This window comes from Ovis aries, chromosome 2 (assembly GCF_016772045.2).
Source record: "Ovis aries strain OAR_USU_Benz2616 breed Rambouillet chromosome 2, ARS-UI_Ramb_v3.0, whole genome shotgun sequence".
Classification (NCBI taxonomy): domain Eukaryota; kingdom Metazoa; phylum Chordata; class Mammalia; order Artiodactyla; family Bovidae; genus Ovis; species Ovis aries.
In genome coordinates this window covers 186,243,361-186,256,766 of record NC_056055.1, presented here as the reverse complement: position 1 = coordinate 186,256,766, position 13,406 = coordinate 186,243,361, and the positions used below count along the sequence as shown (strand labels likewise).

The 13,406-nt window shown below is 49.5% G+C and overlaps 1 protein-coding gene across 2 annotated transcripts in view; it reads right to left on the bottom strand.

Moving 5' to 3' along the window:
* Positions 1 to 13,406, bottom strand: part of GLI2 (GLI family zinc finger 2) — a 261,272-nt gene that overhangs the window by 61,444 nt on the left and 186,422 nt on the right. For both annotated transcript variants that reach the window (XM_027964829.3, XM_042243984.2), the window contains one exon: positions 3,379 to 3,484. In XM_027964829.3, coding sequence (XP_027820630.2) covers positions 3,379 to 3,484 — 106 coding nt within the window. The remainder of the gene's footprint in view (positions 1 to 3,378; positions 3,485 to 13,406) is intronic.

Here is a 13,406-nt window from a genome sequence, read left to right as displayed (position 1 = left end):
GGGGCTGACACGAGACGCACACCTTATAGGGTTGAGAGGATTAAGTAAGATGAACACGTGAAGTGTTTATAGGCAGAGCTTGTCCAAAGGTCAGAGTTACTTTGAGAAATGGCAGTTGTTAATAGTGAGGTGTTCTTACATCTCTGTCATTGTCCCTAGGTATGTGGGGCCATGGGTGCCTGGATGTTCCCTGGCACAGTGGCACATGTATGCCTGCCTGCACGCTCCCCCAAGGGAGCTCTCAGCCTTTCCCTGGTCTCCGACCAGCAGGGGACCCCTTGCTGGGAGCACTTCATTGTAGGCCTGCCAAGCCCAGGATCTGTGTCACGGAGTCAGCTGGACAGTTTCCAAGAACAGAAAAGCAGCCATTTCAACCCCCTCCTGAAAAGGGATTCAGCTCCCCTGATACTCAGAGGATTCTTAGCTGCCACCAGCTGAGCCACTCTGCAGTGATCCACCAGCTCTAATAGGACACACCTTCCAGAAGTTGCCTGAGCTGTGGGCAAAGGGCTGAAATGGCCCCACCACCCACCAGGGGGATACAAGCCTGCCCATGGCAGGTCCTAGTCAAGCAAGCACCAGCTGCAGGCACTGAGGTAAAATGCAAAGATCCAAACATGTCAAAGGGGACAACCTGAAGGGACTCCCAATGGGCAAACCTGGAACAATTTGAACAACAAAATGAATAGTGATAGCAACAGAGAAGAACTCTTGGAAGAACACAAATATCCACACATTGATTTGATATAAAAAGTGATCAAATGAGTAGAGAAATGGGGGAGAAGAGACAGGTCTTCCTTACAGTGGAATTCTAACCGATAAATGTGGAAAGAATCACAGAAATAGAAAACCACCATTTGGCAAATAATAGTAGTTACTGTTTTTGGCAAGAATCATAAACGGATGTTTAAGTGAGTGGCTGAAAATATTATGAGAAATAGGAATTTACATATTACACAAGAGACAGGGACTGGCTTTAAAGAAGGAAATGGCAACCCACTCCAGTGTTCTTGCCTGGAGAATCCCAGGGACGGTGGAGCCAGGTGGGCTGCCATCTATGGGGTCGCAGAGTCGGACACGACTGAAGTGACTTAGCAGCAGCAGCAGCAGCTTTAAAGTGGAGAAACCCAGCACACCTCATTGTTAGCAAATAATCAAAGTTAGGATTACCAGGGATGAGAAGTACGGCCATCATGAACCCTGGACATGATGTTCTAGGATGGGAGAGCACCACTTCCACGGCGGTATCCCTGCAATGTACCATCTGAATTCATCAGGAGGCAGCACTAGGCAAACACAAATTGAGCACATTCTATACATTAAGTGGCCTTTCCCCTTCAAGTGTCAAGGTCATATGTAAACTGGTGCAGCCACTATGAAGAACAGTAGTGGAGGCTGCTCAAAAAACTGAAAACAGAGTTGACACCTGATCTAGCAATCCAGGGTATGTATGTCCTGGGTACATACCTAGACAAAATTCAAATATAAAAAGATACATGCACTCCTATGTTCGTAGCAGTGCTGTTCACAATAGCCAAGACATGGAAGTAACCTAAATGGCAAGTGAATGGATAAAGATGTGTTACATATACACAATGGTATATATCTCAGTCATAAAAAAGAATGGGATAATGCCATCTGCAGCAACATGGATGAGCCTAGAGATTATCATACGAAGTGACGAAAGACAGAGAAAGACAAACAGCATGATATTGCTTATATGAAGGATCTAAAATATTACATTTCTATGACACAGACACAGGCTCAGTTATAGAGAACAGAGAGGGAGGATGGAGAGGGAAGGCCTGGAAGTCTGGGATTAGCAGATGCAAACTATTACATACAGATGGACACACGACAAGGTCCTACTGTATAACACAGGGAACTGTATTCAATTGATAAGCCATGATGGAAAAAGAGAAAAAATGTGTCAAGCTCATGAAAGGCAGAAGAGACTGAGCCATGTCCTGGGGTAAAGATGACTAATGAGTTATGACAACTAAACGTAAGGGCTGAATCCTGAACAGAGGAGAAAAGGATATCCACAGGCAACTGATGAAAGTTAGCCAAGATTTATGAGTTAGTTAATAACACTGAACCAGTCTTTGGTTATGTAAGACAGGAATGTCTGAGGAATAGGGTGAGGATATACAGGAAATCTTTGTACATTTTTGCAACTTATTTTTAAATATCCGAGATTATTCCAGAGTACAAAACATCTTTAAAAAGCAAACAGAAGTCCCAGATTTGCTCTGTCCGGAATGAGCCGTGGTGTAGGAGCCACCTGTCCCCTGCTTGGGCATAGAGTTTTGAAAACAGAGAGGGCTCAGCAAGTTTTGACGGACTTTATTCCAGCGGGAGCTGGGAGAGGTGGCAGGGAATGTCTTCAGCAGGTGGGATGTGTGGAGGGGGTTCTCTGCTCAGCAAACATTGATTGTGAACTTATTACACACATGTCAGCCGTCGTCAAGGCAGGAATCAGAGCAAAGCCCAGAGTCTGCTGGAGGCAGTGTAAAAACAGCTCATTCCAGTGTTACAGGGTAGGGGAAATCAGGGGAGGGCCCCCACTCAGGGTGGGCTTCCCAGAGAAGGTGGCTCCTGAGGGGCCATTCCAGGCAGCTGGGCAGCAGGGGCTGAGACCCAGGTACATGGGGGCTGGAACCATAAATGGCAGCTTGGCATGGAATGGGAGATGTCTGGTCAAGAGGCACAGCAGAGATACAGGACATGGGGCAGAGGATTTAGTCTCTTTTCTGGAAGCAAAAGGGACATGGTAGCAAGGGCTCAGGTCTTGGAGTCATTAAAACCAAGAAAAGAGACCTCGGCTATGGGCTCTGAGCTGAGGGTGGGAGTGAAGAGGGACTAAAGCAAGAATAAAGAGAGAGACACAGGGGATGAGCTCCTTCACTGGCAAGGGGTGGGGGGTGGCAGTGGGTGGTGGTGGTCTCAAAGCAGGGAGCAGGAGAGGCCCCAAAGTATAACTTTGAACTTGTCCTTATCAGTAGGGAGACTCTATAATTCACTGTCTGAACTGGGATACTTGAGGGCGTGAAAGGGTGGGGGGTGCTCTGAATGATTATGTTGGAACAACATCTATCCAGAGTCACGGTTTAATATGGGGACTTTGGCCTGCAGAATGTCCCCGCTGTCTAGATGGGGAAGAGTCTCAGGATGCTGATGGACACAAGGGGCCTTCTTGCAACCTTGGAAGCCGTGATGTGGGAGGTGGGTGCACTTCCGTCTCAGGAAACCAGAGGAGAGCTGGGGTTCACACGACAGCCCCCCTTCACACGGGGTCAGTGCTTGCCCAGGTGACACAGGTGGAGAAAGTCCACTGGGGAGCAGAGAGACTAAGGCGGGGCGGCGGGTGGAACTTACCCGTGCACGCCGGGGACAGAGTGAGGCTCGTAATGGTACCGTCCCTCCTGGTGTCGCATGTCAAGCGGGAAGGGGGCGTGGAACGGTGGCAGGAGATGCGGCGGCACTGTGGAGGGGAGAGAGAAACAGGACTTCAGAAACTTTTCCCCTCCCTCGAAAAGCAATTTTCAAAGGGCTTTAAAGCTCGATGAATTTCAGAGCAAGAACGGTCAGGACAGGGGGGCTCCGGGGTGCCCAGCTATCACACACCCACGAAGGGGGATGAATAAATAATCAAAGTCAGCCCGAGAACCCTACATCTTTCACATAAAAGATCCCCAACCGCGCTCTTGACAAAGACAAGCAGCTAAGCGCTCTTTGAACTCAGGGAGATGACAGACTTGGCCGCAAATCAGGGCTGACGGCGCCGACAGGCTTCTGCGCATCCCGGCCTTGGCTGGATGTGGCTCCGGCAGCCCCAGGTCACGGCATCCGGGCTCTCAGTCACCCAGGCGGAGGTGTTTACCTAGAACGGGCTGCGGAGGCAGGACCGCTACCGGCTGCGGCCAGCCTCCGTCAGGCTAATCCCACTGAGCTGCCCGCCCCGTCCCGTTGGCAGCCACAGTGGACACCTCTGTGGGTCTGTTAATTCTCCACCTCTTAATATTAATTATAGACCCCAAGGGCTCCGGCCCCCGGGATGCCAATGCCAACACGTGAGACCCAGCTTCCAGAGTGCGTCAGCCTCCTGTCTGCCCTTGGCCTGCCCTCCACAAATCATCATGATAATTGTAGGATGCTCTTTGCTTATTAAAAAAAGAAAATTCCTGGGTACCCTGGAGGCAAACATAATTATAGGCCTTAAGAAAACAAGGCTCTTTAAAAAGTAGTGAGACTGGGAAAGGGCTAAGATTTCTCAGTCAGCTCTCACTCGGGCTGAGAGCCATGGGCCAAAGAGGATGAGTGTTGAGTCTAAATTACCCAAGAGTTTAAAGAAGTCAGGTGGGTTTGTTTTCCATGTGCACAGGTCAGCTGACTGTCAGACTTGAGGTAATAAAGACACACAAATAATGCTATGGGTTTTGTCCAAGTGGATCCTAGTACTGGAAACACCACGAAATCTTTTCTGATTGTGGTAAAATACAGGTAACAGAAAATTTACCATGTTAACCATCTATAAGCATACAATTGAGTGTGCCTCCACCATGCATCACCAGAATTCTTTCCATCGTCTCGGACTGAAACTTTCTCCCCATAAACACCAGCTCCCCCTCCCCCAGGTAATCACCATTCTCCTCTAGGGACCTCCTATGAGCAGAATCACAGCGTCTCTTATCTTGTGATTGGTTGACTTCACTTTGCATAATGTCCCCAAGGTTCATCCACGGTGGCATGTGCCCAAATTTTCTTTTTTTTTAAAATATATTTTACTAAGGTAGAGTTGACTTGAAATTGTGTTCATTTCTGCTGTACACCAAAGTGACTCAGTTATACATATGTACACTTTTTCATATTCTTTCCCATGAAGGTTTACCACAGGGTATGGAATACAGTTCCCTATACTGTACAGTAGGACCTTGTTGTTTATCCATTCCCTATATACTAGTTTGCACCTGGTCATGTCAAACTCCCAATCTATCCTTCCCCTACTTCTCTCCCCCTCGGCAACCACAAATCTATTCTCTACTTCTATAAGTCTATTTCTGTTTTGTAAATAGGTTCATTTGTATTAATTTTTTTAGATTCTACATACAAATGATATCATCTGGTATTTGTCTTTCTCTAATTCACTTCACTTAGTATAACAGTGTCTAGGTCCATCCATGTTGTTGCAAATGGCATGATTTCATTCTTAGGCTGAGTGGGACAACTTCCTTTTTTGAGGCTGGGGAAATGGCAACCCACTCCAGTGTTCTTGCCTGGAGAATCCCAGGGACGGGGGAGCCTGGTCAGCTGCCGTCTCTGGGGTTGCACAGGGTCGGACACGACTGAAGTGACTTAGCAGCAGCAGCAGCAGTCACTGCATAGATCTACCACCACATCTGGATTATGCTTTCATTTGCTGATGGACACTTGGGTCATCGCTTATGAATTCTTAAGAAGAGTAAACTCTTCTCCTGACATTTAACCTTAACTTTTCTGTATTCAATTGTGTCTTCCTAATTCTACAGTCCTGACACCCTCCAAGGGGACTGGGGATAAAGAAAGCAAATCCTCTCACCCTGACTGAATCAGTTTGCCAAACCCAGACTCCACAAATCTTGGGCTCATGATGGGAACATGATGCCGGCACCCTGCGCCATCCCTGTGGCTGGGCGCTCCCTTTCAGGGCTGGTGACTGCGGAAACGACCAACCTCTTCTCCCATCATGCCCATGTCCTCTGAGGAGGTGAGGTTGGGCATACAGCTGTGACTCTGTAAACAGTGACAGGAGGACCGGACAGCCTCTGGGAGTCAGAGACCCGGAGACCAGCTGCTGCTCACCAACTCCTGGTTTAGGGCAAACTCCGTTACCTCTCTGCATCTCTCTATGTCCAAGCCAAAGACAAGTAACAGTAACCACCGTGTGCTGCCATGAAGATAAAATGCTCCTTCTGAGAGATGCCAGTGCACAGAAAAGCGCCCTGTCTGTTACTATTGATGACGACAATCATCACTAACGTTCGGAGCTCCACAGCCCATAATCAAACCATGTGGTTGTTGTTCAGTTGCCAAGCCACGTCTGCCTCTTTGCGACCCCATGGACTGCAGTACGCCAGGTTTCTCTGTCCTCCACTATCTCCCGAGGTTTGCACAAGTTCAAGTCTACTGAGTCGGTGATGTTACCTAACCATCTCATCTTCTGCTGTCCCTTCTTTCGCCTTCCATCTTTCCCAGCATTAGGATCTTTGCCAGTGAGAACTTTGGCACTTTGTATCAGGTGGTCAAAGTATTGAAGCTTCAGCTTCAGCATCAGCCCTTCCAATGAATATTCAGGGTTGCAATGAACATTCCTCTTCATGGACCACAGTCTTGTCATGGCAAAGGGATTTGTGAAACCCAATGAAGCTATGAGGCATGCATTGTATGACAGGTCACAGCACAGAGTTCTGACAAAACATGGTCCACTGGAGGAGGGAATGCAAACCGCTCCAGTATTCTTGCCATGAGAACTCCAAGAACGGTATAAAAAGGCAATCAAACCATGACTACACCATTTACTGGCCCTGGGTGTACAACAAGCCTTCCTCTGCTTACTGCAGAGCCTGGGGAGGGCGGAAGGGCAGAAGGCTGGTGCCGGCCTGCTTACAGCCTGGCAGGCAAAGTGGGCTTCTCTGAACCCCAGGGGAGTCGGCAGAGAAGCAGTGTTTACCTTTCCAAACCTGCAGGAAAGGGCCTTTACGATGTTTTTTAAATTTTCTTAAAACGCAGCCAGGCAGATCAGATAATAGTATTTAATAAAATAAACACATTTGTCTTTGTCTATTTCTGACTGTTTCCCTGCATATTCAAAAGGCTCCCCAAGACAGCCAGGGTAGGCGTCACTGTGCCCATTTCATAGATAAGGAAATGGAGACCAAGGCCGATTCCAGCTCAAAGTTATTGAGGTGAAAGATGATAGAGCCAGGAGGGGAATCCAAGGCCCGGGAGAGCTGGGCATGGGCTTTTCCCTCTGCCCAATTCCAACGAACACTTGGAGGCAGTCTCTGGGTCCAAGGGTGATCCCGGGGTCTTTCTGTCCCCACCTTGTTGATGTGTCATATTTAACAAACGCTCGCAGTCCCGGGCCCTGCTCTCTGCTGCTGCTAAGTCACTTCAGTCGTGTCCGACTCTGTGCGACCCCATAGACGGCAGCCCACCGGGCTCCCCCGTCCCTGGGATTCTCCAGGCAAGAACACTGGAGTGGGTTGCCATTTCCTTCTCCAGTGCATGAAAGTGAAAAGTGAAAGTGAAGTCACTCAGCCATGTCTGACTCCTAGCAACCCCATGGACTTCAGCGTACCAGGCTCCTCATCCATGGGATTCTCCAGGCAAGAGTACTGGAGTGGGGTGCCATTGCCTTCTCTGCTGGCCCTGCTCTCAGTGCTTTGCAAACATCAGTTCCTGTGTCTTCACTGAACGCCCAGGCTGTATTTGTCCCAGAATTCCTATTCTTTTCACTGACCAACCTCCCAGTACCTCGGGGTACTCCTTTCCCCTCGATCTTGCACCTGCCAAGGTTGAAGGGGATTCCCTGATGCCAGGAGAGCCCAGACCTTCCCCTCCACTTCACCAGCTAGCAGTGCTCTTCTCAGGATTCATTCAACTTCATCAGGTCTATAGAGCTGTGAAAACTCCAGGAATGAAGTGCTCATGGTAGCTGACCAGGCAAATATGAAACGGAGGTGGCACCAAGGTGACCCAGCTGCACAAAACCAGGCTCCGTGTGTGCGCATGCATGCGTGCACCAGGTGGAGAGGAGGGGCCTGGGGCTTCCCAGCAGAGGCATGAGAGACAGCCACCCACAGGTCTTGCTGCAGCTGGGGCTGCTCCCTCCTTTCTGCCAGGTCCTGGTGTGCAGGCTGTGGAGGTTACCGGGAAAGCAGCTTCCTTGTTCTCAAGTCAGGGCCACCAGGCGAGAACTTCCCCAGCCCTGCTGCCCCCCGGGCAGCTGACACCCATGGACGTAGCAGGCAGCAGGGGCTCTGGCCACACCTCTGCACCCACAGCCTCACCCCCTTGGGATCCTCAGGACAAGCCTGGGAATGCATGTCAGAAGTTCTTCTAGTCAGGGTGGGGAAGGTGTTGGGTCAGCCAGCTGCTGAGCATGGCAGGCCCCACCAGGGTCAGGAGAGAATGGGCCCAGATGCTCATTCTTAGTGACATCAGCAGCCTCATGCAGCTTTGCTTACAGTGTCTTGCTTAGTTTTACCATCAACCCTATCCTTATCCCCATTTTTCAGGAAAAAACATCAAGGCTCAGAGTGGTGTGTCTCCACTCTAGGAGACCAACTAGTTTGACTGCTGGTTTCACTGAATCTCCCCACTCAGCCCCATGTACTTTCCTGGAGACCTCAGCACAAAGCCAACCATCAGCCATAGGGCCTCTGAGCACACACTTATGATCCAGCAGCTCCCAGGATGGGCAGCAGGCCTCCCATAAGCCAGCAGAGAGCAAGAAGTCCAACCTGGGACCTGCTGTCCGGGCCCCTCTGCCCACCCTTGGAGAACCACCCAGGCCATTCATATCAAGGGGCTACTTCTGGGCAGCCGTCACCATAGCAACAGCCATTCATTCATTCACTCATCCAGCTTGTATCAAGGGTTGGCTCTGTCAAAGCCTGGTTCCAGGTCTGGGAGGTATGCGTCACCAAGCCACCTACACTGCTGCCACCACAAAGCTGTAGAGCTTCCTGGGAGAGGAGACAGTCAGAGAGCAAACCAGATACACACTGATGACATAACGCCAGGGGTGGTGAAGCTAAGAAGGAAACTCATCTGGGTAGGGGAACACAAGGGCCTCGGATGACATGAGGGAGGAAGTCAGGGCCTCAGGGAAGAGGGTTGGCCTGGCAAGGGGGATGGCCATTGCAAAGGCCTGGCGGGTGGGTGGCGGGTGGGGAGAAGAGCTTGTTGGTCTCAGCACCTGGCCACCTGGGCTGGAGCAGAGGGATAGAGCTGGGAGAGACAGAAGAGGTCCTATAAGCCTGGATGGGCCCTGGAAAGGACTTGGGGGTTCTTTTCTGGCAGATTTAGATTTCCTGGGGTACTGAGCAGGGAGTCATGTGCTCTGACGAAATCTTTCAGAAGGCCACGTGATACAGCCAGGCCACATGTGGCTGGGCATGCATCGGCCAGGAACCCCAGATTGATTCTGCCACTAGGCAGCCCTGGGACGCTGGGAGCATTAAGTCCCCAGTTCTGGGTCTCATGTTATCCTTCTGCACAGTGGGGATTGATGAACTCCAAGCTCCTTCCTACAGGAACAATCCTGCTGTGTGAAGGGTTACCTGTGCCCCCCAGGGAAGAGCCATGCTCGTCCCAGCTGGTGACTCACCAAGGCTTCAGGAGGGATATGGGTGGGGGAGGGGCGGCTTCAGGGGGATACCGGCGGCGGGAGGGGCGGGGAGGGTGCGTGCTGAGTGCAGGCTCTGCCCCTGCAGCTTTCATCTTTATGGTCCTCTGTGTACAACTCACTGACCTAGCGGCCCTGCTGAATCCCCTCAGCCCTCAGTCCTGGGCCCTGGCACCTGAGCCCACCTATACATTTGCCTCTGGGATCAGCTTTGCTGTGCACATAAACTGAGGATAAAGCTTGACCCTGGCTCATCTGAGGACTCAGGAACCTCACAGACCAGCATGAACCACTGCTGGCCCCATGCCCCTGATGGAAACATTCAGACGGGAATGCTGTGCCCAGGGCCCCCTGTCAGGCAGAGGAGGAGGGAGCCCCACTTTGGACCTTCTGCGAGAAAGCACGCCATCCAGAGGCCGTCAGCAGCATCCAAGGGACTTATGAAAGCGCAAAGAACAAGGCAGTCTTCCAGAAACATATTGAATGGGACCCATCCACACATTGTTTTCATTGTGAGCTCTTTTTTTAAGCTAAAAAAAAAATTCAAACTAAATCATGTCCTTCTGGCATGAGCAGGGAACACACACACACACATACACACACCATATGCCATTTCAAAGAAATGGCTCTCTTTTCAAGTTTCTGAGGAAGAAACTCTTAAGATGGAAAATTTCTATGGATTGCCCTGCCCCCTCTGAAAAAAAAATGCACATTTGTTTTTGATCCTACATAGAAAGAGCAACAGTTTGAGAAACTGATGATGGTGGCGTGATGATTTTTTTTTAAACCCCAGCAATTTTTTTTTGCACTAAGATTTAAACACTAACTGCTCCTTGGCTGGTGGTCCCAGGGGTGAGAGCACGTTTGTGTCAGCAGTGTCCTTGGTATAAAGATCTGGCTTTGTGAGTGAGCAGGGCCCGGAAAGGGCCAAGGAGACCTTCCCCTGGAAGCCCAGCTCCAGTTAATGCCCGTTACTAATGACTCTGGTGGGTTACTGCCTAAGAGGATGGGACGGTGGGGGTGGGGTGTCAGCAGAGGATTCAGACAAAGAATCAGGAAAACGGTCATGGAAACATGACCAGGCAGCCAGGTCAGCAGCTGGAGGAATTCTCCCTGGATGAAGTCATGTGTTGCTACAATGGGGAGGCTCTGCCCCGAGGATTGGGCTCAGAGACATAGTAGGAGGGGCCAGCCAGGGGGAAGCAGCCATCTCCCAGGAGAGACCAGGCGTGCTGGGGACACCCCAGCTCTCTAGGCAGTCTAATTCCTAGAGATCAGCATGCTGTCCAGTTACATGGTCATTCCCATCAAGACTGCAGCAAGGAATGAGCTCAGATCACATGGGCTCGAGGCCTGGGACCAGGGAAGAAAGGGGCTTCTGCGAGAAGAGCTGTCTAGCCCTGGCACTGACTGAGGAAGGGTGCAGACAGCAGCCTCTGGAAGGAGGTTTCGTCCTGGCCTGACACAGGGCTGAGTTACAATGAGGCACAAACACATCTCAGCTCGGCCTGTGGGACTGGGCAGGAGGGACATGATCTCAGAGTGGCCAGGACAGGGCTTGATCCCATCCCTCTCAGGAGGCTGACCATGCTCTAGGGTGACTGTGCAGAAGGCCAGTGCTGGGGCCGTGTCAGGGGGACTCTGTTGGGATCCAGCAGTCTCTAAGAAGCTGAGATGGAGGCATGGCTCTGGAGACCAGGAAAGGGGGCCCCACTATTTCTGCCTGGGATTCCCCATTCATGACCAATAGATCATGTTTCTTTCCTTTATAATTCCTTGCATCTTAAAAAACATCCAGGGCAATTATTTCACTCTTCTTAAAAGTAAACAAATCATGGGAAAGTCATAAATTCACACTAATGTGAAAATTCACAGATGACTTACCAGGTCACTTCCCCATCACGGAAGGAGCCAGGCAGCAAGTGACACCTGCATCTTTGGAGAAGGAAGGGGCTAGTGTGGAGGAGAAAAAAATGGCAGATGAGGAGGCTTGAAGCCAAGCATAGTGAACTCGACAGCTCAGCTGACGTCTGCCTCACCCCTGAGTCGTGCACCAGTCAAATCAGAGTCCTAAGGGGTAACCTGTTCCTGTGGTCTGAGGAGCTCAGGGTAGGAACAGGAATCATGTGGGCCCCAGACAGAGCTTGGTGTGAACCCCAGTTTTGTCATTTGCTAGCAAGTGACATCTTTTAAGATTTTAAATAGCTCAGCTGGAATTCCATCGCCTCCACAAGCTTTGTTCATAGTGATGTTTCTTAAGATCCCCTTGAGTTCACACTCCGTAATGGCTGACTCTAGGTGAGTGACCACACCCCTGTAGTTATCAGGGTCATTAAGACAATTTTTGCACAACAGCATTGTTAATCGGCTATACCACAATACAAAACAAAAAGTTTAAAGTTAAAAAAAAACCCGTCAAGCTAGGCTTCACCTGTACTTCCTGAGAAACTCCAGATGTATAAGCTGAATTTAGAAAAGGCAGATAAACCAGAGATCAAATTGCCAACATTTGTTGGATCATGGAAAAAGCGAAGGAATTCCAGAAAAACATCTATTTCTGCTTTATTGACCACATGAAAGCCTTTGACTGTATGGATCACAACAAACTGTGGAAAATTATTAAAGAGATGGGAATACCAGACCACCTTACCAGTCCGAAGAAACCTGTGTATGTGGCTCAAGAAGCAACAGATAGAACCTTACGTGGAACAACTGACTGGCTCAAAATTAGGAAAGGAGTACAACAGGCTGTATATTGTCACCCTGTTTGTTTAACTTATATGCAGAGTACATCATGCCAAATGCCAGGCTGGATGAAGCACAAGATGGAATCAAGACTGCTGGGAGAAATATCAACAACTTTAGTTATGCAGATGATAACCACGCTAACGGCAGAAAGTAAAGAGGAACTAAAGAGGCTCTTGATGAGGGTGAAAGAGGAGAGGCAAAAAGCTGCCTTAAAACTCAACATTCAAAAAACTACAATCATGGTATCCAGTCCCATCACTTCATGGCAAATAGAGGGGAAAAAAGTGACAGTTTATTTTCTTGGGCTCCAAAATCACTGCGGACAGTGACTGCAGCCAGGAAATTAAAAGATGCTTGCTCCTTGGAAGGAAGGCTATAACAAAGCTAGATAGCATATTAAAAAGCAGAGACATTACTTGGCCGACAAAAGTAATCAAAGCTATGGTTTTTCCAGTAGTCATATCTGGATATGAGAGTTGGACCATAAAGAAAGCTGAGCGCCAAAGACTTGATACTTTCAAACTGTGGTGCTGGAGAAGACTCTTGAGAGTCTCCTGGACAACAAGGAGATTAAACCACTTAATCCTAAAGGAAATCAAGCCTGACTATTCATTGGAGGGAGCAATGCTGAAGCTCCAATACTTTGGCCACCTGACTCGAAGAGTTGACTCATTGGGAAAGACCCTGATGCCGGGAAAGATTAAAGGCATAAGGAGAAGGGGACAACAGAGGATGAGATGGTTAGATAGTACCACCAGCTCTTTTTCAATGCTTTTTTGAAATGAATTTGAGCAAACCATTGGAGACAGCGGAAGACAGGAGTCTGTCATGCTGCAGTCCAAGGGGTCGCAAAGAATCAGACACGACTTAGTGACTGAACAACAAGTGACAAGGGCTGTGAGCTTTAGTCTTCATCTGTAAAACGTGATGGCACACACCCAGCTTGTGTAGCCAATGACCACATGCATCTGCACAGAGCAGGAACTCAGTAACTGGCAGCCCCCTCCCCGCTCACGGGCATCTCAGGAGAGGTGAACCAGAGTCATGTGGGGACCTTTTCTCCAATTTATGGCATATGGGACCCCAAGATGCATCTCACTGATCTCAGATGTACCACCTACCACCGAATGTGCCCTCATCAGGAACTGCTGCTTTACACAGTGGGGACAGGTGGAAATGATGGGTCATGGGCTTTAGGGTACTGTGGGAAGATAAAATCTATGATTTTAATCCTGCTGAAGTCACCCCCATTCCCACACAACTCACT